We start from the raw sequence: 24,645 nt of genomic DNA, 5'->3' as shown, positions 1-24,645 counted from the left end.
GTAGATGGTGGCAGTAGATCAGGAAAGCTCTGCTGTCAACCTGAGCTTTCCACACACTTCCTGATGTTGTTGCTTACTGCATGACAAAGTGACTTATCCGCAGGCAGACAAGGTGATGTAGTATTGTTGCCAGCGGAAATGTAATATCCCTAGCATGTGTTTAACCATTTCACTTTCATTGTGGTTCAAACTGAAGATTACACCACTACAAACTGATGAAGAAAGGCCTGTGCATATATTGGACTGCTGGGAGACTGTTTTTGGAACAGTTTACCTGTTTGGCAGGCTAATTAAAGGTTCCTCTTTCGGGGGCCAAAAAGTGACAGTTTAATTTACACCCAGCCTTTCCAGGTTCCAGGGGCACAGCGGGACGTTGGCAGTTTGCTACCAGTACCCCTTTTCCTGTCAGCCTCTATTGAAACACATGTGTAGGCAGAGGTTAATGAGCTGCAGGTGTGTCTCATTGACCAGCCGGGTCGCTCCTGGCTCGCTTGCAGCCCGACCAGTGCTCAAGTCTCCACCTGGCTTAGCAAAGGGGAACAGGACATTAGAGCACACAGCTTGTTTAACTCCCTTCAAGAATCACAGACGTGTCAGTGAACAGCGTGGCTGCTGTTCCTGTGAGCAGGAACTACAGCTTTAAAAATGTTGGCTTTCTGCTTGAGGCTATAGCTTGATGAAAGTGAATCAGGTGCATTTTGATATCTGGCTAGTGTCAATAATAGCTGATTCTCTCCTTCAAATGTCCATCTGCCTCTAACATCAGAATCTGTTCTTCATTCATCTTTTTTTTTTTTTTTTTATAAATGGAAAAACATATGAGGCTATATCGTCCATTTGAATGAAATCCCTCCCTCTGCGGGGGAAATCAGTGGCAAATGCCAAATTGACTATTGCAACGGGGCTTAATGGATACTGATTGCTAAGGCCGATTTACCTTCCAAACATCTATTGCAATGGACAGGGATAGCAAGCAATCAGCGGTGAAGAGAGAGGGAGTGGGGGGGAGAAAAGAACGGAAACTCATTGATTGCAGCAATTCATCCGACGTGCAGCCCCCTGTGACTGTCTCGAAATATTTACATAAGAGAATAGCAAATATTTTGGAACCAAATAATAACTTTGTTGCATATTCCACATAATATTTTTTTATCGTATGTAACATCCCTTTTTCCATCAAGCGTTCCCATATACGGACCATAATGGAGCTGGAAGGCCCAATTTATAGTGAAGTATGGGTCTTGTCAGCTAGTGCTCAGTGAGGAATCTGGCAGTGGGATGCAGATTATCCCAGAGAAGGGCAGGCTGGTATGCATGCTGCTTACACCCACCCTCCAGTCACAGGTCATTAATAACTGGGCATGGGTGGCAGACGGGGCAAGGCAATTCTCCTGCCTCGTCTCACTAGCACACAGCTTCCTTGCCCCTCTTTGTCTCTGTCTGTTCTTCATGTTTTTTTCTACTTTTTGTTTTTGTATTGTATTTTGTATTGTAAAATACTGGCAGCTACAGTTGCCAGCATGATACTGTTATTCTACAGTGTACCTACCGTAATCTACAGTTTATTACCGTAAAAACGGTAGTGTACTGTAGAGTATATATATACTTTACAGTATGATACTGTAATATTTACAGTAATAAACTGTTGTTGCAGGTACACTGTAGAATAACAGTATCATGCTGGCAACTGCAGCTGCCAGTAGTTTACCGTAATTTAACAGGTAATTTGTTACCATTATTTTACAGTTCCTACTGTAAACTGTTTATGGAGATTACCATAAACAGTTTATATACTGTAAATGCACATAAGTACTGTAGAATGGAATTTTTACAGTAACACTGCTGTATAGAAATGCCTCAGACAAGAGATGGTCTTACAACATTTATTGAAGCCAATCAAACATTTTCAGTCACTAAAATAAATTAAAATCCATAAAAACACCACTCACTCCTCGGTCTTAACATTTTCCCTTTTTTGGTGAACTACAGCACAAGGAGGCCACACTGTATAACATTGCATCAAAGGCCAAAAAATTTAAAATAATAAAATTCTTGTAAACTGCATTCTATGAAGAACAATCAATCATGTTAAACAGGATCCCAACAATCTGTATACAACCTGCCTTTAGTATCCATAGAATATTCCTTCACTTAAGATCATGTACAATAGAAACATGAAGTGAACAAAGGCTGTGGTGGAGAAGGAATTTCCCCATTGAGACAACTGATAAAAGTGAACTGAACAGAACAAAATGCATAACAAGATGTGTTATCTTAAAATTACAACATGAACATCTGCCTGCTGTATTCCTTTGTGATCTCCTGTGGAGATGTGCTGTGGACTACATGAAGCCCCACTCAAAGTCAATGAGGTTCTTTATAAGGGTGGCCACATGAAGACTCACAGTCGCTGCTTTTTTCTGGACCAGCTTCCCTGTCTTCTTGGACAACACCTTCCCCAGGCTGGTCTTTGTTCCCCTCTCGGGATTGATACCAACGAAGCGCCTAAAAATGTAATAACAGAGATAGCATACAAGATTAGCAGGGTTGGGAGGGTTCCTATTAAAATATATACAGATTACTAACTACATGCCCTAAATATAATTTCTATCGTATTCTAGATTAGTTCAATTAAGTACTTCATAATAGTTCTGCAGTCCTTTGTAGTTTCTCTCTATGATGCATGCACATTTTATAGGAAGTCCTAATAATGTAGACGTGTATTTTCTGTGTTCTGTTGAACTCTCACAGACACCTGTGTTGCTATTTTGAGCAAATACAGCTCATAGGACATTATGAAATTTGTCAAAATATGATAGAAAATCAAGAAAAGTGAAACTTCAGGAGAGCAGTGAGAGAGGGGCATGCATTGCCATGGCCAGTCTGAACAGTCTCATGCCTTCGCATGGGCGTCAATAAGGAAGCAGGTTGTGCTTTGAAGTGCTTCCATGTTTGAAAGAAATGAAAACAGAGGTGGGAGGTCAAAAGACAAAATTATTATTCAAAAACATGTAGTGTACATGAACCCGGCATTATACTTGCCAACTTCAACTGCAACTTCACTTGTTATCAAAAGAAACAACTGTAATTGTAAAGTTGATATAGGAACAAAAGACAGAGCCACTGATTATGGCACAGCTTAAAGTAAAAGACAACTCAACATTACTGAACAGAGCTGGAAAAAGGAGAAACCTACTGTATATCCAAACAATATCTAAAACTATCAGAGGATTTACCTTTGAACAAACTCTAGTGTTCTTGCAGCTTCCTCTTGGTATTCCAAGTTGAAGACTGAAGAAAACCGCAGCAAGCCCTGAGATGAAGCTGGTGCTGATGCCTTCACAGATGACATGACTTTCAATGCTGATCATCCACCGTCCAGATGTGACGTTGTCACCAGAAACTGATGCAGATGACAATTATAGGAGACAATATCAAATGTGGGTATCAGGGCACTATCAAGGCATTTTTGATCTGATTGATCAAATCAAATCCCTTCTCTCTCCCACTCCCCCACTCTCTGATGCACTCCCTCTCCCTCTCTCCTCTTTTCTCCCTCCCTTCTCTCTCCCACTCCCCCATTCTCTCCCTCTCCCTCCCTCTCTCCTCTTTTCTCCCTCCCTTCTCTCTCCCACTCCCCCCTCTCTGATGCACTCCCCCCATTCTCTCCCTCTCCCTCCCTCTCTCCTCTTTTCTCCCTCCCTTCTCTCTCCCACTCCCCCCTCTTTGATGCACTCCCCCTATTCTCTCCCTCTCTCCTTCTTTCTCCCTCCCTTCTCTCTCCCTTCCCCTCTCTCTCTACCCCTCCCCCCCTCTTATGTTTTATAATCATACCTTACTTATGTGACACTTACCCAGCAATATCAGTCATGGAAATCAACTTTTTGGCTCCAATGCACAAACAAGCAAGTTTCTCCTACCTGGAAAAGCAACACAATGTCCTCAAAACGTTTTACCTGAAATAGTCACACAGCAAAATGTAAAAATATAGCCTAGTCCCTGATTTGATAACAAATAGCCTACAGAAATACAGAAAATTGCTAATGACCAAGCAAGCTAATGTTTACAGTGAATGCTTGGAATTTCAATAATGTGACTAAATCAGATGTTCACTGCTTGCAACATGTAGCTCGCAACAAATAACACCAAGCAGTAATTTTGACAAAATAAAATGTATTCAACAGAAAATAACTGGTAAGATTGCATTTACCTAGTAATCCAGGAGCAGGATCATGGAGCAGGATGTCAGATGAAGTCCGATGATGGTACCTGGTGCAACACGATTTTGATTGTGACCAGACTGCTCAAGTTAGACTTGACAAAGAGAAAAATACTGTATTATACCGTAAAATTCTACACTTGCTGTTATTTTTTTGTTCCTCAAACAGTACTATACTGTATTTAAAAATAATGTTACATTGCCGTAAAAAAAACCTGTATTTTTACAGCTATATTTCCCATTGTACTGTATTTTACCGTTAAATCTTACAGTAGTCTACTGTTAATGTCTGTTCTTGGTTTTGGCTCCAAAAGTATGTAAATTTACAGTATTTTGCCATATTTAGAAATAACGGTACATTACTGTTAGAATTTGGCCGTATTTTTACAGTAATAATTTACAGTGTGCCCTTTTTACCTTGTCCCCCAATTATTTATCATAGGGAAAGTTTGCCAATTGTGTTTTATACATTAACACCTTGCTCCGACTAGTCAAACACACAGTGTGTGAATGTATTTCACTGCTCTGAAACATGAACCAGTTCTAATGGCAGCATGTGTTTTTTTTTTTTTTTTTAAGTAATTTGCATCTGCATTTATTTTTAAACTGCATGGCAAAATTAGAATATTTCATTTTGTAGAAAGGATTTATCATACCAAATGTGTGCAGACAAAGTGGAAATTATGTAAATATATCACGCATCAAACATCAATTACATTTCTACTCAAAGCAAAAGGATTTTCAGCCTCAAATGTGACAAATAAGACATGTTTATTGCTGAAAGACTGACTTTCCTCCTCGACTCCCTAAGTATTTTATTCATAATAGAGATTGAAATGACAGTTCATGAAGAGAAAAAACAACAACTTTGTAATGAATAAGTCATTTATGGTTATTTTTTCAATCAAATATACTAATTCTAACTAGATGATGAAACTGAAAACAAATGAAAATTGGCTGTGAGTTGGTTCTGTTATTTGTCTTTCAGCATCAGTATAAATGTTTCAAAGCAGTGTGATCAGCTGCAGCAATGCGGGATCCAATCACTAATAGATTTTCAGTAAAGAGCTCAACCATGGTTGGTTTACAGGTTGAACAAGGAAAGATGAAATCAGGGGAAATGGCATGTTCCCACAGAGAGCCTAAACTGGTACTCACCATTCACGGGAATAAAGATAGCATCACTAACGGTTTCAGAGCCAAAAAAAGGATGTGATGTCACATTCCACTGTGGGTAGTAAATATTTAACAGAGCATTCCCAAACAACGAGTGATGCAGCACTTTGTCGTGAGGTTGTTTCATATTGTACGTGAAAGCACATCACCAGAACGGCCTGCGAGTCCAGCGGAGCAAGCTCGCAACAAACAAGAAACACATGCTCCACTTTGTGTGTCGTGCTGCTTCGGATCATAGAGCGGGTGAGTATTCGCAGGACAAATATGAAGTCAGACGACCTCAAAATCAATTTGAACTGATTCAACTTTGCAGTAGTGGTTCATGTCAAAACAAGGAGAAGGTGTCTCACTCCAGTTGTAACCTCTGAAAACTGCATTTAGTGCTCTAAACATGTATGCTAGTCACTTGGATGCATTTAATTCAAGTATTCACCATGAAAAAGGATCTTAAATTACTTTCCATTGGAATCGTTTTCGTCATGAAGGACACAAAAGAAATGGACGAGTCGTGTCCCTGTACGAGAAACCAATAGATTGCATTAGATTGAACAATCTCCCGTGAAACAATTTGTCACGTGACTACAGGTTTTTGAATTCTGAGGTATGTGTGTGCATAAGCACACAATTTTAGCAATTTAAGTCACTGTCTCGTCTAATGACAGCCCTCCCAATAGCAGCCCCGGTGAGTTTAACGATTATGACAACTTGCCATGAACACAGGTGGAGAACGTGCTAATGACCAGTAGACCTCGGTGATGGAGCGGTTAGATGAGAGAGGTAGCGGAGCAAAATGACTTGAAATTGCCCCATCCAAATTGCTTTTTAATGCTCCTTTTCTAAAGCTTTACCAGTTGACACTGGAGGATAGCATCATTGTCCGACGATGGGAGGCGAGAGATGGGAGTTTCAGTAACTACAGGTTCTGATAGAGATAGACACGTCAGAGTGCCTCACTCAGTCTCTATTTCTTTCCATTATATATATATATATATATATATATATATATATACACACACACACACACACACACACACACACATCTTGTATTGCTCCTCACTGCCTATTGATTCATATTTTTCTGTAAATGTAATGATTCACCAATAGCATGAATTATTACTGACTGCACTTCACACTGTGTAGCACAGAAGTATCTATATATTCACCCAGGAAGGCTTGAAATATGTACTAAGAATAATTAAGGCCAAGCTCCACTGCACCCTTCCCTTTGTGATATTAAACAGAGAGTAAAGAAACATTAATCCTCCAGGTAATCATAAAATATGTTTATGTATGCAGAATCCTAATATGAATAAACAAGAAATGCACTAGAATTCCTACTATTTTTCTGATTTAGATGTTAAGGTAAAAACATCAAACAATAACTAAACAAAGATAGTATGTGAGGGAACTATTTAAATACGCTAAGTTATACATTGTTTACACATTTAAATGCAGCTGCCTGGAGCTTATTTATTTTGTATTTAGATTTTTTTTTTTTGCAGGATAACTTGGAGTGTCATTTTCATTATAGATGTACAACAGAAACATACATTTACATAGGTAAAACAATTCAAAATGATAAAAATGGATCTAAATACATTAGGGTTGTCAAAATAAATGATTAATTTGTGGAATTAAAGCCTTCATTTTTTTAACACATTAACGCCGTTGGCTGTCTGGATGGGGACGACGGCGTATTAGGGCCACTGTAGGAAAAAAATGGGCAATATTCTGAGAAGAAAATTATTAAAATATCATTACTGCAAACATTACCTGCTTGTATCAGGAAACACAACGTTAACAAAGTTATTGTTAGAACTGATTGTATTACTCCAGTATTAATACCAGTACTCGGTATAGGCAAGTACTGGAATTTAAGTATTTTTAGTCAGTATTTGTCGTGGCTTCAAATTCTGGTGCATATACACCCTCTGCCATTTATCTTTCCATTTCCACAACAATATACAGAGAACATGGGGATTTTTCATATATATTTATGAATGGTGATTAATCCTGATTAATCCACAGCAAAAAAATATGTAGTAGGCCTACTTGCCACCATATCTGTTTATGTACTGTAACAAAACTCACTGGCTTTCAGCAGCATTAAAATACAAAATAACATGAATCAAAGGAATACATGAGGACAGGAAGTTAAAAAAAAGTGTTCAAAGAGTGGACCACTCATCTAAACTGACCTGTTCTACTTCACAGCCCTCCAGTCAACCATCATACCCTTTTTCCTCTGTCTCCTTGTCTCTTTATAAGACTGAACCCATCGCACCATGTAGCCCCCCTCAGCTCAACCTGATTGGATACTAGTGTCTCGGTACCTTAAGATACGCTGCTCCGCCTTTGCTCCACCTAGCTATGACTTTACGCAAGGGCCTCATTAAACCTCTGAGAACAAGAGAACTGATCAAGGATCACTGCTCGGGCCGCATGGCCATATTTAACTGCACTGCACTAAAAGGAACATCCTTTATAGTTGGTGGATAAAAATAACTCCAGTTATCCTCATGTTACCTTCCTGGCACCATCTTCATACTGGGTTTGTGATTTGGTAGGTTGGATTAAGCATTTTATACGGACAAAGTCAATTACACAATGTAAATACATTTTCTTAGAATGTAATAATGTCCCGTAGACATCCCTTAGATTTGGTTCAGGCAAGGTTCCAGTGGTAAATGCCAGGTGACTGGCAGTTGTAGCTCTTGTGAGGCGTGGGTGACATGAAACTTTCATACCAACAATGAGCTGTTGTGGTAGAAAAACCCTGAATCATTAAACCTAAATCAACATTTTTCAAATCTGTATAAATCTTACATCAACTCGTGTATGGATTGCTGTTTTGTTTCCTATTGCTATGACTCAGTTTACTGTGATTTGATTCATAAACCTATTGTATCATTAAATCATCCAGCAGATTCCCATGTTTTTATATGCGCCCTGATAATCAGACAAACTGCATTATTTACACAGACTTCCATGTTAGCTGTTTTTTGTTGGATCTATCTCGAGAATGGACTGCCATACGATACATGTCCCTTTCAGCTTGCACAGAAGCTGCAGTATTCTTTGCTATGATAACTTAACATTGCCATGTCAATTGAAGAAATGTCTAAATTCATAGGAAGCCTATGTAACACTGTTGGTTGGTGTTTGGAAACCTTTGCCTCACCTGTGCGCTCTTATTGGTCAGCGGTTACCCACCCATGTGGGGTCCTAAGGCTCTTTGCTGACACCCAGAAACCTCCTGAACCCAGCAAAAAAGAAAAGAGATTATACGGGAAGAAGGCAAATACATACACCAACACATACTTCTAATGGGTGATAAGTAATGACTATTTATACATTGTTTTTTCTTTTAGGAAAATGTTGGATAGTATACCTTTTTTGCTCAGGGCAAGATACTGAACCCCCGAAGGCTGTGCCATCTGTGCCGTATGAATGTGTGTGACTGAGTTGGATTAGATTGGATCCCGATGGGCAGGCAGCTCCTCTGTATGTGTGTGAATGGGTAAATGCAGACTAAATGTAGTGTTAAAGGTTGTATCAGCGATTCTGGGCCGAAACATAAATGATCACAATCATCTGTTTTTACCTCACGATCCACTAGCTGCCCGCCCCATAAGCAGGCCGTCAAAATAAATGCGTCTCTCTAGGCAGCCTAGGCTCCGAGATCGCACACAAAAACAAATGGTACTACCAACACCTCAAAAGCAAAATAAACAGTGTTCCAACCAATCACAGACAAGGGGTGGGTGGCACGTTCATGAAAATGCGCATCCATGATCATTTTCAAAACACGGGAGGGAGGGGCTAGCTGGCTCTGTTTGTTTTGGATCTCGCAACGGAAGTGAGGGCAACCAGAATCGCTGATACAACCTTTAAGTGCCTTGAGTGGTCAAAAAAATGGGAAAAGCACTACATAAATGCAGGTTCACTTACCAAAGGTGTAATAAGCAACAATTTCCCAAACAAAAATGTATAGACTTATGCAAAATAATCCCTCACAATCATCATCTAAGGAAGTGGACGGTTGTGTCTGTATCTGCAGAGACCCTGCACTCCGCCTATATTTTCTCTTATTTTGCTGTCTTTGGGATACTTCTGGGCATCAGCAAAGAGCATTTGGACTCCACATCGCGGTGTAACTGCATATTATAGATTAAGTCAATTTACAACAAGCTTTACAAATGTGTTGATCTCATCTAGACTTGTCTCCATTTTGGTTTGGAATGGATTCTTGCTGTGGTCTAAAAAGACAATTTCCACATTTTTAATTCCATTTGCAAATTTTAGATTGTCTTGCTTATTTACTCGCAGTACTTGTCATCGTGCACCACACCAATTTAAATCACTCAAAATCAGAGATAGGGGAGCAATTTAGAGGTCTAGAGAACTATCTAAGTTGAGAAACATTGAACTTACACAGCAAGAAATACTTCCAAAACCAGTGGTCTCGACTCGTTGCCTCTCATGTCGGATGGATCAGCTGACTTTAGGATGTCAGAGTCAAGAGTAGTGGAATTTATCTGACATATCAACTTTTTTCTTGGTAATGAAATTGAGAGTGAAAGGAAGGATGGACAGGGTGAGAGATGGGGACGTCTCGAACTATACGTGACTCAAGTACATGACGTGTCCTGCCCTGCTGGAATACAGGTTGCCCTCTGTCTGTCTCCACCCGGCCTCTCCTATCTCTCTGGCAGGCCTCCATGCCCTACAGCCACTGCTTACTAAAACTCACTGTATCACTTACCACAACTACCAATCTCTCTTTTGGCATGTCCTGCCCCCCCCCCCCCCCCCCCCCCCTCGCTCGCTCTCTCTCTCTCTCTCTCTAATCTTGCCTCCTTTCTTCATTTTGTTGCTTTTTGGAACAATTTACCTTTTCCACACATCTTCCTGTCTCATTCATTGATTCTTTCTGAAGCCTGCTGGCGAGCCACCCTCCCCTGTCTCCCTCCTTCCTTCCTCCTGGATTCTAAAAGCCCCAGAGGCATCAGTGATTCACTGGCTGACCTTCCTCTGCTACATATAAAGTCTGACTGGCTCATATTTCTCCTTTGCATTCCATCAATTGGCATCGACTCAGTCCTATATGTACATTTTTGAACAGCAGTGTATAATTATAGTTATATTACATAACAACATAAGTCGTTACACATCATAAAGCATTTTATAATTGATTAATATTCTTTATTTTGCTAGGATGAAAGTATATCATCATTCCCATTGTTTTAATACATTATCTTTTTATGCATTATGATCACTGTTATTCATAATGTGATTATATAATACACGGTAAGCATTGTTTGATTTAAGTAAAGTGAAACGATACTTTTAATCTCTTCTAGAAGAGCAAACACAACATTGTGAAATACATTTTTACTTTGATCTTTCAACCTTTCTTTAATGCTTCATGATGGGCTATGGTTACAAATTACAGAGTAATTAGTGAGATGCACTATACATGGTGACTAATGGGCAAGTATCATATCAAATATTAACTTATAATATTTGATATAATAATTTTCATTACCCTGGAAGCTGATGAAACCAGGGCAACATTTGATAGGGGAACATACACCTTAGATGTATCCGTGTGGCTCTGAGTTTTGTTTTTGAAGTTGAATTATGACCAAACTGAGAAAATGCTAAACGAGGGGTCAGTTATACAATTTATTTCTTAATAACCACATTGACGTTGATACCACAGAGAATGATAGCATTTGATCTTGGCGCTACAGCTTCTTCATATACATCACTAAATAGTTGACGTTGAAGTCAGAGAGGAGTAAAAAGACTTTCAATGGTCACAGAGAGGAATCCATTCTTTGTGTTTTGCACCAACCGGAGGAATGAAATCCATCCACATTACATTCTGCCTTTTGAATAATGGGCCAAAGTCGTGCTGTTTCCCAAGCTCAAAAACTCCTTTATCCTATTGCTAGTTAACCGGGGCCGTTTCTCCTTCCACCTACACTTTTAGCCTGCAGCCGAATGCAACAAGCTGGCACCTGTTTTTATTGATATTTTTCAAAGCCATTCTGGAAAGAAATTATGGAATAGCACGAGCATAAGTAGAAGTAGACGAGGCCTTTTGAGGAAAAGTGGGTTCCTCGGAACGATAAATCACATCAACTCAGAGTAACATCGGGAATGCGCTGAACATTACAAATGAATGCATAACATTGAAAGATAAAAATATAGAAAGGGTACAAAGTGTTACAGAATGAAAAGGTGAATAGAAACCACTCACACCATGCATGAGTGTGTGTGTGTGTGTAGGCCTGAGGGCCAGAGAGGAAGATGTGTTCTCAGTGATGCGACCCTGATGATGACTGACAGCTCCCTGTAAGCGTTTCCGCGTTGACTCAGAAGTCGTTCCCCCTGTTAAACAGCATGGATTATAAACAGCAGGTTTCAAGATTGGACCAGTTACTCCAAGTCTAAATAATACAGAATCCCTTCATCGCCACCATTATTTAAAAATGTGTTCCGTTGCTGTAGATTGTACGCACCTTTTCATGCAGCTTTCATAAGCACTCATATTTCTGAATACACTTTAAGCCCATTTTACTTCAAGGCTCCCAAAAACATCATTAATGTAAGATTTGTCCTTGTGCTGCACCGACGGCGTCAGACAATTCATTTGAGGGTGAAAATGATTTCAACCTAATATCTCAAAGTCAGTTAAAAGTAGTCTCGTATGGTTGGACCTCTCTGTCTCATTTTGTGTCACTTTGCTTTAATGCTGTGCGGCGAGCAGGAAATAAAGTGAGGGAGGTTACAGAAGGCAAGGTCCGCATTTTCTTTAGCTAAACACACAAAAACCCTAGAGCAGCAAGTGTGCATTTGCTGATGTCTAATGGAACGAACACCCACCTGATTCACGGAGAATGAATGGTCATAATGCAAGCATGTGGGCAGCGCATGCAGCCATGGATGATCATTTGTCGGGATGTGACGGGTTGAAAGGGTGTGACGACATGAGCGGTTCACACCAGATCCGGGAAGCTGCCATTTTCTTGAATCCTAGTTGATCTTTATCTTAATGAACCAATGAGGTGAGGTTTCAGTGCTGAAGACGGAGCAGCATCACTGAGAGACTAAGAGAGACGGAGAGGAAGATGGAGAATTTGAAAATGAGGCAAAAGATAAAGGGTCGTAGAGAAAGCAATTAGGAAATGAACTGCAAAAAATCAGCAAAGGTACGGAATGTTATGTCCTTATCTCACATTGTTTCAAGTAGTTCATACAGTTAGCTGGTTTAAAGTCAAGCTGAAACTGAATTTTCAAGAGTAGCTCGCTTTATTTTTGTCGTTTGATGTATTTACGAGTGAAACAGAATAGGGAGGGAGGCGGGACATTTTTCGACATGTATTGTTAAAAACACGCACAATGGATGTGATCTAAACAGGTTAAGATAACATAATTTTCATTTGACTTCAACATGGCTCCAGCAACACAGGACTTTTAACCACAAGGCCAGTGTTTGACGCCATGTTTCCCAAAATAATTTTATGGATTTTTTGCCTAAATCTAACATTTGCTTTGTAAGGTAATATTGTCCAAACTGACAAAAAAAGAAGCCGACCAAGCAATGAAAAAATTAACAATTCCGGTCGCTCAGCATGAAACCAACAGGTCAAATTTTGTGACTGTTTCACAAACTGAGTTGCCATGAGTTGGATCATCGCATATTTTAAATTATTTATGTAGCGGATGTTTGTTTCTGAATTATTGGTTCTTAACAGTGAACCTTGACATATTAACACCTTAAAAGATTTCCCTGGCTGATATCTAAGATTTTAAAAACGCACAGCGATGCATTTTTCATTTTGTTTGTGTTTCTGCCCATCTGATTAATGCCTAGTCCAACATTCACTCTTTTAGCTCAATTTTGGAAAAAAGTTTTGACTCTTTAGCTTCTAATTTCCTCACCTGCTCGTCACTAACTTTTCCTGCCTACTGTTTGGTGCTGGACAGGCAGCTTACACTGGGATTATCAGAGTGTGTTTGCCATAGGATGAAGGATGATGAGAGCATTGAGGCTAAACTCTGCAGTTAATGTGTTACAAAACCAAACTGAAAGATGCAAAAATATTTTTGACACACTGAGGAGTTGGTGTTAATTATCCCCTGCTAATCACGTTGCATATGAAAAAGTTGGTTTGCAGCATTTCAAGGCTTTCCCCCTTTTCTCTGCAAGTTTCCAGAGTCAGTTAGTTTTATTGTTTCATCGAAAAATAAAGTAGATCATCGCCTTTTGTCTGATTCATGAATTGAGATTAAAAAAAGCTCATACTAAAGAGGTTCTGTCAGGTCAGAAGACACAGATACCTTGTTGTTATAGCAACTGCTGTGGGCAAAAACAAAAAAGAGGGATAGGGTGAGAGAACAAATGATGAAAGGATGAAACAGGTCATTGAAAGATGACATTCAAATTCAAGAATGACAGAGACTGGCAGGCAGCAAATAGATTGTTTAGGGTTTTTTACTCACATATTTGTACTCTGCACACACAGACATTAATCCATCAGCCTGTAGCGTTATACAGGATGCTTCTCTCAGCTTAGGACACTGACATAAAGGAGGGCAGAAAATCAGAGAAACCACTTTTGGGCCGAATGCAATTCTTTGCTTAACCGTTGACAGTGGTATGCATGTCAATGTTTATTTTCCTGTAGAAAATGTTGGAAATGAGGGTAGGCTACATTTAACCGCAGGATTCAAGCCCCGAGGCAGCATTTATCACAGCGTTCTCAGTAGGATGTGATAAATGTTTCAAATATGTTGTTTTGCTTCTTACTTCATAAAAAGAAGCTTTTTGAGAGGGGATATTAAAGTCCATTAATATCATGACTACAAAACACAAATACTGCTATTTCTGATAACAGTAAGAAAAATAAGTGTTCGCTGTTACATTTCCGCTTACTTCACGGCACAAACAGCTTTGATCAATATGGATGCACCTGGAAAAACCCAGTCAACAAGTGCATAACGTAGAGCTAGAGTGAGCCGATGCGAGAAACCCATACTCTTTTGTTGCGTCACATGATTGCGTGACTTATCCATATTGAATTTCATCAAGGCTGAGCAGTGGACAGTGCAGGGCAATCATTTAGTTTCCCCTCCACTCCTTCAGATCCGCCATCTGTCAAAATATCAATTTATTTCCCGTTCTCCAAAGAGTGCTGGGCACTAATTGGAAATAGCATGCAGCATATTCTCTGTTCTGCACAACATGGAGAGCGAAGCTATCAGTCAGTCTGAGATGTGAACATGATGCAATCTCTCCCTCATGCCCATCTGTAGAATAATTTCCTTTTTTATCTTTTCTACCCTTTATCAGGGATGTGAAATAGATGATTGTGGGTGTGTGTGTGTGTGTGTGTGTGTGTGTGTGTGTGTGTGTGTGTGTGTGTGTGTATTGCTGTGGATTTGGAGAGAGACACACATTATCTGTATTAAGCAAGGCGACACAAGATGATTTACATAGCAGAAACATCTTATTTAGCGCGGCACGCAGAGGGCGAAACAAGGCAGAAATGGTCGGATGATTTCAAGTAGAGCAAAGCTTCCAGACTAAAGGCGACTGAGATGTAACATGGGCACTAAACCTATAATGATGAATACTATTTTAGTATTAGTATTTTTATAGGCCATTAAACGCACAATTATATTAACTGATGCAACATAGGCCAGCATCGACCCACTGAAATCTGGCAATATCAAGAGGCAAGACAGCTTTAATTATAGAGCACATTTAATTACGGAGAAACTCAAAGCACATTTAACACACACACACACACACACACACACACAAACACACACACACTCATAGATGGAAAGGTTTAAGCTTTGCTTTACAGGTGAATACAGTTTTTATAGATTGCAGCTTCCAGCATTCCAGTGGGCAGCTCCACAGTAAAAGCACCTTAACCAGCTCCAGATATCAGTCTGGTACAACCAGAGAGCTGCACTCTGAAGGTCTGATGGGGGGCATAGTCAGTGAGCAGGTCAGAAATATACTGGGAAGCTAAACCATCTAGTGCCTTAAAAACAAATAGGAGGGTTGTGAAGTGAATTCTCTGTTCAATGGGAAGCCACTGAAGTGATTTAAGTATCGGAGAAATGTGATTATGCTTTCTTGTACCAATAAGAACTCTGGCGGGTGACTTCTCTATGACTTGAAGTCTTTCTTTTGAGTGTTTTCGTATTGCAGAGATCTGTTGAACATGAAAGCATGAGCCAGTTTCCTGAAATCGTTTTGTAATATGAATCTTTACTTTTGATAGATTTCTCAGGTGGCCGATGCTGATGTATGATTTGAGACGTGGTCGAAGTAAAGTACGGTGTCCACGGTGACGACCACTTCTCTGAGCTACTGCCTGGCTTTTAGGTCATGTGATAAAGTGCATGCATTCTTTCCTACTGCTGTTTTTTGGGGGGAAGAATCATTTCTGTTTTATCTGTTATTTATGTCTATTCACAGCATAAACATTAATGTCATGTGATGGACAGATCAGCAATTTTCATCATTGCAGGGTACTGCAAATAAAAGTGTGCCACTGTTACCACTGTTGAGATTTAGCTTCAGCCCCATTGCTCATTTGGACTTCTACATTACAAGAGACTGCTGGGTGTGATCTATTTTGGGTTTCATTGCTCCTTATATGATGATGTCAGGGCATTACTTTTAAAATGTCCTACATACATAACTGCAGTTTTCTTCTGGATGGATGATACAAGACTTGCTTTATTTGTGGCAGATTGTTTTCACAGTTTAAAGACAATGTTCTTTATTTACAGTCTGATTAATGGATACGACATTAATTAGTAGCAGTATTGGCAGGAGTTACCAGCTTCGATCTGTCTATTAAAATGACAATCGTGTGATGATAACTGCAGATCAGTCAGACAACATCAGAGCTTTCACTCTGCATTCATCAGATGATGATTACTTACCCTGAAAGGGTTCAATTTTGAGTTTCCTCCCTTTGCTTTTAATTCAAAAATCTCACTGCACTGATACAAAATGGTTACATTTGAAATATTTTTTTAACACATCAGCAAGGACTCAACCATGGATACGGCCACTACAAGAGAAGAATAGAGTTCCAGCTGGCTGTGATAATTACATCCATGTTTCACTATGGAGTAAAAGATCATTTTTGCATGCACTCTTTCTTGTGTAGGTGTTTTTCATGTCCTTTAATCATGCTTAGAATTCAAATCACTTAATTGTCTGTATTTTACAGATTTACCAGGTTTGATAATGTTGAATCAAGAATTGAAATAAATTAGCAAATAAAGCACAAAAGGGCTATTATTAATGTATGTATTCATGGTAAAATTTGCTGCATACGGTAGCGTTGTCAAATGGGTGTAGTCTCTAAATGGGTGTGTGTCCCCAGCGGAGGTAAAATAATCTGTCTTCCACTGTGATGTTACCTGATATCAGACAGAATTGTCAACTCGCTTCACTCCGTTTCCATAATGAACCAGGTCGAATGGGCAGATTCAAAGGCCAAACTGTGAGGCTCACTCCAGAGGTGGAAGTGAGCAGGAAGCACACTCAAACACACACACACACACACACACACACACACACACACACACACACACACACACACACACACACACACACACATATCCAGCCTATCCTCACCACCAGGGAGGGGAAATACAGACTCACTGCCACCCACCCACACACACACACACACACACAGCAGGGAGTATCTACTTTCATATAAAATGCGACATCAGTTTGCTTAGTTTCCTCATCTGATATCGTGTGTGGTTTGTCATTGAATAAGATTGCGAATTAAAAGGATTAGAGGTTTCAAGGGCATTTCAATGGGCTTTACAGTCCATTCATGTCAGGTTCAATGTCCAGCACTGTAACAGCACTGGACTGGAATATTTCTATGCTCTCCCTATCTTCATCAACAGATTTAGCTGTTATGAAACACAATCTTAACTGAGAGTAGGCAAAGACTGATTAAGAAAAGCGAACAGATCCCTGTGCGGCAACTGACTGCAGTTCACTTTTGCTGCTCTCGGCTGGATGTACCAATGTTACAACCCAACCCGACAATGAGCAGTTCTCAACAACGCTGTAAGTGGCACCTCCCAATTAGTCCACTCCGAATGGCCACGCCCCATTATGTTTACACCAAGTGAAATATTAAAACACAAGATGTTTTATGTGATTGCACCATTCCTTCAAATGGAAGTATTCTACATATTCTGTGCATCAGTTTATATACATGTACCCTAAATTCAGCCTCATATATTTGGTATCTTTGGAAACTCCTCTTGCATGTCACAATGCAGTTGGTTAGGCTTTTGAATACAGGTGTTGTATTTTTACACAGTACTTATAAGTACCGGGTCTGAATAGCTCTTCAACAACTACAAAGCAAAACCCTTAATCTTAGGGAATATTTGTGGAATAAAATCTGAATTGAGGCCAGGATATTGGACGCAAATGCTGAGGCCCCTCTTTTTCCAACATTTTAACTGCATTTCAAAAATCTAGCTTCCTCTTTGTGTTCCTTTCTTTGGTAAAGCTTTTGAACTGGAAAACAGTATCTTTTAGTAAAAAATGTATCTCCCAATTTTGGAAGGTTTCCAGCCTGTTTTTGGATTCAGCTGTGGCATCTCCAGTGGTATCTGCCATCCAACCTAATGATTCAAAGGCCATTAGTTTCCACAGAGCGTATTTAACATATGACACTTGGTGGGCCCCTCCATCTAAAGTGGTTTACAGTAGCAAGAGTGCATACATCTTGAGTATGGGTGGCTCCAATGGGAACTGAAGCTCATATCCTGACAGTGTTGGTGCTGATATATGCTTTACTCACCAAGCTACACAGAAAATGAAATCCCTAACCTTGGCAGCTTTAGTGCGAGGCTCTTCTCACTGAGCTCCATGGGAAATTGAGTTTCTAACCCTGGCAGTATAGCAGCACTTATAGCTTTACCCAAAGGGCTGCAAAACTGCCGAATTACAAAGGACAGATCACACTATCGTTTTCCTTTGGCTCTGTAGAGGTCAACAGTACGACGGCGTATAAGAGCCTATGTAGGGAAAAAAACAGCCCCGAGAGGGGTGGGCAATGTTTACTTTATAAAGTAGGAAATTTGCTTCATTTATGTCGCAAATTATGCTAACAACTGGCATTTATACGAGCTAAAATCCCATGAATGTCGCATTTATTTTTCTAATTAAAACATCACAATGTGTGACAACGCTTTGCTAAGGTCCTTAGGGTGATGATGGCTGTTGATAGTTATTGTTGGTTAATTTTATATGGGCCAAATTGTCATCTTATGGGTGTTTACTGATCAGGCAGTTGGGGGTAAATGCTAGCAGTAGCTTTCACTTGTTGTCATATAGTAATATATAGGTACATACGTATCTGCAGTTTTCTTCTGGTTGGATGGTACAAGACTTTCTTTATTTGTGGCAGATTGTTTTTACATTGGCAGAAGTTAACAGCTTCGATCTGTCTACCCTTGTGTGGTGTTCATATTCTGTTACACAGCCAATGTTCACCGGTCTAGTGGACACTGTAGTATTAGCTCTTAAAATCAATACAGCCATTAAAAAAATAGGTAAAAATTCTTAACAGATGTTTACTTTATCTCATTATTTATAAATAAAAGTGCCAATCGTTTTTTGTGGTTGAAATGTAATGTAAAATTTGTGAAATAAACAATGTTTATTTAGAACAAATATAAATTAAACAAGGTTTTTCATCACTACTGATGTGTAGTGAACAAATGTAGTGTACAGATTAAAGCCCTGATTATGATTCCGCGTAGTGATAACGCAACGGCAACGCAACGGCCAGGCAGTTGCTGGGAGACTGTGATGGTTCTGCGTTGGGTTTACGTGTCGAAATGCAATTCAATGCAACACCGGGAAAGGGCGCTATGTTTTTTGTAAAGACTGACCGACCGACCGAGACTCTTGACGTATATCGTCGTAGCCTCGTAGTATTTGTTTACTTTCCGGCTTTAAACGTCCACATTTTTTCAGAACTTGGTGTTTTATTTCTTTGTGCAAAAGCGAGAAGGTGCAATGAGTGAGTTTATGAGTGGAAACCGGATAGCGGTCTCCAGCGGATGTAGTTAGCGGACCAATCACAGCCAATGCCGCTGCGTTGGTGTTGCGTTGGTGTTGCGTCGCCTCGACGCGCGTCTAGGATTTTTGGGAGGCACACGTCAGGCCCTTGCGTTGGACGTAAGGGGGGTCCGCAAGGACGTAAGGGCTCTGCAAGCCCCCTTGCGTTGTGTCGACGCGGAAGCATAACTTGGGCTTAACAGATTGAATATATTTCATGCAGTCCCATTGAATATATGCCAGGTTATTCAACACATGAGGGGCGGAGTTTTACTGTGTGTGTGTTGCATATGACTTTCTTGCATTTGATGCATGTATACTGTGTCATCCTGTCATACTGTGGCTACCTGCTGACGGGTTTGTTTTGGGGGGCTGATGATCCTCATACTGATTTTCTATCTCATTGTCAGTCTCTGAATGGTGAGAAATGTGATACTGAAATTATGAAACATCTAAATGAATAGCCTCTTCACTATCTTCCCAATCTTCTCTATCTTCTAAAATAATTTCCAACGCCCTCTATGGAGGTATTATTTCGGCCATCTTGATCGATTGTGATAAGGAGCCATACACGTAAAACTGTTCTGTTATATGTTCTTCACAGAAAATGATCCAAGGCCAGTGAGTCTCAGGTTGAAAAAATTATTAATTGTATCATTTTTTTTTTTAGCTAACATTGAAAATGGTTCCCACAGACCCAAATACCACATGAGGGTTAAAATGACAATCGTGTGATGATAACTGATGGTAATCAGTCAGACAACATCAGAGCTTTCACTCTGAATTCATCAGATGATGATTACTTATCCTGAAAGGGTCCAATTTTTCGCTTTTAATTCAAAAATCTCACTGCACTGATACAAAATGGTTACGTTTGAAAGATTTTTTTAACACATGAGCAAGGTCTCAACCATGGATACGGCCTCTACAAGAGAAGAATATAGTTCCAGCTGGCTGTGATAATTACATCCATGTTTCACTATGGAGCAAAAGATCCTTTAAATGTGGTATTTTTGGCTTGTTTTTTCTTTCTTGGACTTCTAGTTTCTTGGTTTCATTTGTTTGCCTAGTGAAGTGTTGGATTATTTATTTTGTTGAATTGCTTTGAGAAACGTAATGATTAGCAACCTTTGCAACTGAAGCTGCTGTTTCCTCTGTTGATGTTCTAAGTTGTATTATTATATGTATACCAGTGTTGTGGGAATTCTTTGAGGGCTATAATCAAACCGTCAGTGGTTGACAAACATTTGTCAAAATCAGATTTTGGGTTTTCCCAAAAACTTTCATGTTTGAGTTGCATTTATCTTGATAATCGTCTCCCGTTCCACATTGCCGATGTTTTTGAAGGGAGAAATCAAGAAGGCAGTGGAGAGAGGTCTCTGGGTCACTGGTAAAGTGAAAAATGATCCGCTTACATCCAGGCTAACATTGCCCGATAAGATTGGGGGCAGATTGGACAGAGCTTTTCGCATTAGAAAGACCAGCTCACCCACTCTAAGATATAGGGCAGGGCCACTCAGGAGATAAAGTCACTGTCAGTGTGGTAAAAGCCAGCGGTGGCACCACAGACATCACCACTTCCTCTAGATTATTTCTTTACAGTCAATGAGTTATATTTCCAGCCCTTTATAGCCCATGGAAACATCTGTGATTCAAGTCACTCTAGTAATGATTATGTTTAGAAATGGCAGTTTTTCATAGCTGCACTTTATTATAATTGCTTGTTTGTTTCTTTGGGGTTTTCTTTTTTCCAGTAAAGTTAGATGCAAAAAGTCACAAATTAAGATTACCAGAGCAAACAGAAATAGTCAAAATAAAATATACCTTAAGAGTACAATAAAACAATTTCTATCCTGGAATGTCCAGTAAGTTATTATCTACCCCTTTAAATGATTGGCTATAAAAGTAAAGTCCAACAAAAACGTAATCATGACTTTAGTGTCAAAATGAGAGCATTTTATGGGACCAAAATGACCTTTGACCTGTTGTTTCCCAAATCTGTTTTACACAGCAGAATTCACACAAGCTCTCAAAATGTTGCTGTTCAGGCATCGAGGATACACAGCAGCATGCTGTTTGGTCAGCTTTTTGGCTGTGTGCGTGTCCTCTATACTTCCCTCTTTGTGAGGACCAACTTGAGTTTAAGGCTTTTAGAGTGGGTACTTAGCAATACATGCAGTCACATTGCGTTGTAACGCAAGCACCAGTTTTTGATGGACAAACGCGATAGAAGAAAAATGTGTGGAATAGAATAGAAGCATGGATTGTGATGGGGTTTTTTTTTTACTGTTTATCATGAATCTAACATTGTTATAGCAAAGTGCAATAATAGAATCAGCACAGTGCTCTTTTTCTCAAATATTTAATGGCTACAGTTTTTCAAAAATGCTTTTAGTATTTATTATTAAAAGTTTATGATTTAAAATCATAGCTAATGATGCAGCAGGACTGTGTGGGTGTGGTTTCATTAGATTTGATAGACTGTTAAATGTCATCAGATTTTGACTCTTGCCAGTAGATTTTTGCATGTGTGAATATGCAACACAGTGTCAAGGCAGTTTGTGAAATAGTCAAATTTAAATCTACTGATTATTTTACAGAGACATGACTTGCCCACTTTTTTCATGTCACTCAACATGACTTTAAAACAAATGTAAGAAATGCAAGCACTCTTCTGGTTGAAAGTCCTGTGTTTTTGGATGACAGGAAATGGCATAACAAAAAAAAAAAGACAAATCATGTCGCTGTACATGAAACCAGTAAATTGCAGTTCATGACTATTTCACGATCTGTGAAGTCAAAGTGCATAGGGCTTAGGTTTAGGTCAAAGTGAGGGTAAGGGAGTGCAATATTATTACTGAGGGTCCCCATACATGCAGCAAAGCAAGTGTGTGTGTGTGTGTGTGTGTGTGTGTGTGTGTGTGTGTGTGTGTGTGTGTGTGTGTGTGTGTGTGTGTGTGTTGTACATGTGTCATTTCTTGTAACATTACTAGCATGTGCCCTTTGACTCCATGTGACAGCGGACAAAATACCGATACAGCAGCTTACATGAAGGAACAACAAGTCAGTGATGATCTGGCTATACGCTGTGACAGAATGCTAACGCACACTATTGTTAATAATAACTTTATTTTCTCTCTCTCTCTCCCTTCCCTCCGCCCTCCCGCCTGAAACAACAGATCACTTGGGCATCGAGTTTATGGGTAAGGAAGCTTTTCTTGTCTTGCGTCTGCATGAGTCACGACTGTACTTCATATTGGCTCAACACTGTGCTTCATGATTGCTTACATACAGCACATCGATCGTTAATGACAGCCAGCAAATGGCACACATAGACGTGTCGGATCACATAAAGCGTCATTATATCATTTGACATGGAAACAACAAAGCTGTGATTAATAAAAAAAAATAGCGTCTGTGTGCAAATTCACAACCAACAACCTCGTGCTCTGCTGTCTTTGAAATATTAGCCGCTCACTATCTCTGTCTTCTCTCTTTACACATATGTAATTATATATCATTATTTTCTGCACCGCCGCTATCTTAATGCTTTTCTTTCTCTCTCGCTCTCCCTCACAATTGCTTATGAAGTGTCCCTCCAGAATTCCAATGTGCTGCAGTCTCCTTGGAAACAGTGAGAACAGAGAGGCGGGCGGGGTACAGTCAGGGAGTTATGATGTTGGCTCAGTCACCAAATGTAGTCCTCATTAGTGCGCGTGCGTGTGTGCGCACATGCGTGGCACATGTTCAGAAGTGTGTTTCTGAAGTTAGAGGAGATACTTCCGGTGATTGTGTGTTTCCCATGCACATGCCCGCGAGGCCACGGCAGGCCGGCCGAAGCCAGCGGCTCCTCCTCGTCGTTGCCAAGCCCCCCTGTCCTGTTCTTGGCTCTCCTCGCAGGCTCTGTGTGTCGGGTATCACAGCTGAGGAGAGCTGGTTAACGACACGGAAGCTTGTTGTTAACTAGAGCCCCCCCACTCTCTCGGTTGGCATCATTTGGGCCCTTTCCACACGAGCAGTTTGGAAAAGCAATTGATCATCAGCGAAAATGGCTCCCCCTGGTATGACACGACTGCTTCTACATTGCCGTGCTCCTTTTTTCTGCGGAGTGGCCGATATATTTGCAGGAAAATGAACAAAGACTTCTCTTTTTTTTTTTTTTTTTGCAGGAAACTTGCTGATACTATGCAAACTTGGCAGTGACAGATGATCTTTTCCACAGAGCTACATCATGCAGGTTTCCCATTTATATTCAGTGAGAGGTTTTATGCCTCTGCAACATTGTTCAGGCTCCCACATTTTCTTTGCTCGGCTAGCTAAAATCTCTAGTCCTGCCAATGTCTTCCCAAGCATTGTGTTAAGCAGTGCACAGATAGATAAGCACCTCCCACACTCCACCCTGGCTCGTCAGTGTCTGTGGCTTTGGCGGATGTTTCTCCTGAGGAGGAAAACAAGTATAAGGCTAACATACCAATCCACTGAAACAATATACAATACAATTAAGCAAGCGCATGTCGTGCAAAGTGGGCTACTTATGAACAAGAAAAATATAAAGATCAAAAGAACAGATTTAATGGCATATCATTATTTGGGAGGATCCTTGTCTTACACGCATTCTGACATTTCAGTCACAGACACAAATGTCAAGCATCTGAATATTTATAGCAAATGGTTCTACAATTAGATTTGGTTCTGATACAATAAAGCTCTGCTTGTGGAGGGAGCACTCAAAGACCCAAAGCTGTAGCAAGGATTCCACTGGGAGAACGAATCCCCCTTCAATAAACACATCAGGACATCCACCACCTTCACCTGTATGAACACTAGTCATCTGGAAGCCAATCAAGCAGTCCCGGCGGCATGGGCGGGCATTGGCGGGCCGTGCCCGCTCACAGAGTCAGCCTTGCCCGCCCTGGGCTGGAAGCTGTTTAAATTATTTGGGTTTTGTTTTTTACCTCGGAGTGACCAACGCTTTTCTATTCCTATCTCGGTTTGTCGATCATAAAATTCAACCAATCCAATGAATGAACAAACGTGCTGGCCAATTACAGGTGTTGGGCGGGCGGGTCACTGAGTTAACAACAAGTTATTTAGCTGTGGTGTT

The 24,645-nt window shown here is 40.1% G+C and overlaps 1 protein-coding gene across 1 annotated transcript in view; it reads left to right on the top strand.

Annotated features, from left to right (window-relative positions):
• Positions 1–24,645, top strand: part of nrg3a (neuregulin 3a) — a 366,859-nt gene that overhangs the window by 304,178 nt on the left and 38,036 nt on the right. Inside the window, exon 4 of the mRNA XM_084020530.1 lies at positions 22,721–22,744. Coding sequence (XP_083876656.1) covers positions 22,721–22,744 — 24 coding nt within the window. The remainder of the gene's footprint in view (positions 1–22,720; positions 22,745–24,645) is intronic.

Source organism: Eutrigla gurnardus, assembly GCF_963514095.1.
Source record: "Eutrigla gurnardus genome assembly, chromosome: 11".
NCBI classification, from domain to species: Eukaryota; Metazoa; Chordata; class Actinopteri; order Perciformes; family Triglidae; genus Eutrigla; species Eutrigla gurnardus.
Note: the sequence above shows the minus strand (reverse complement) of the source record. Positions and strands in the feature narration are given on the sequence as shown.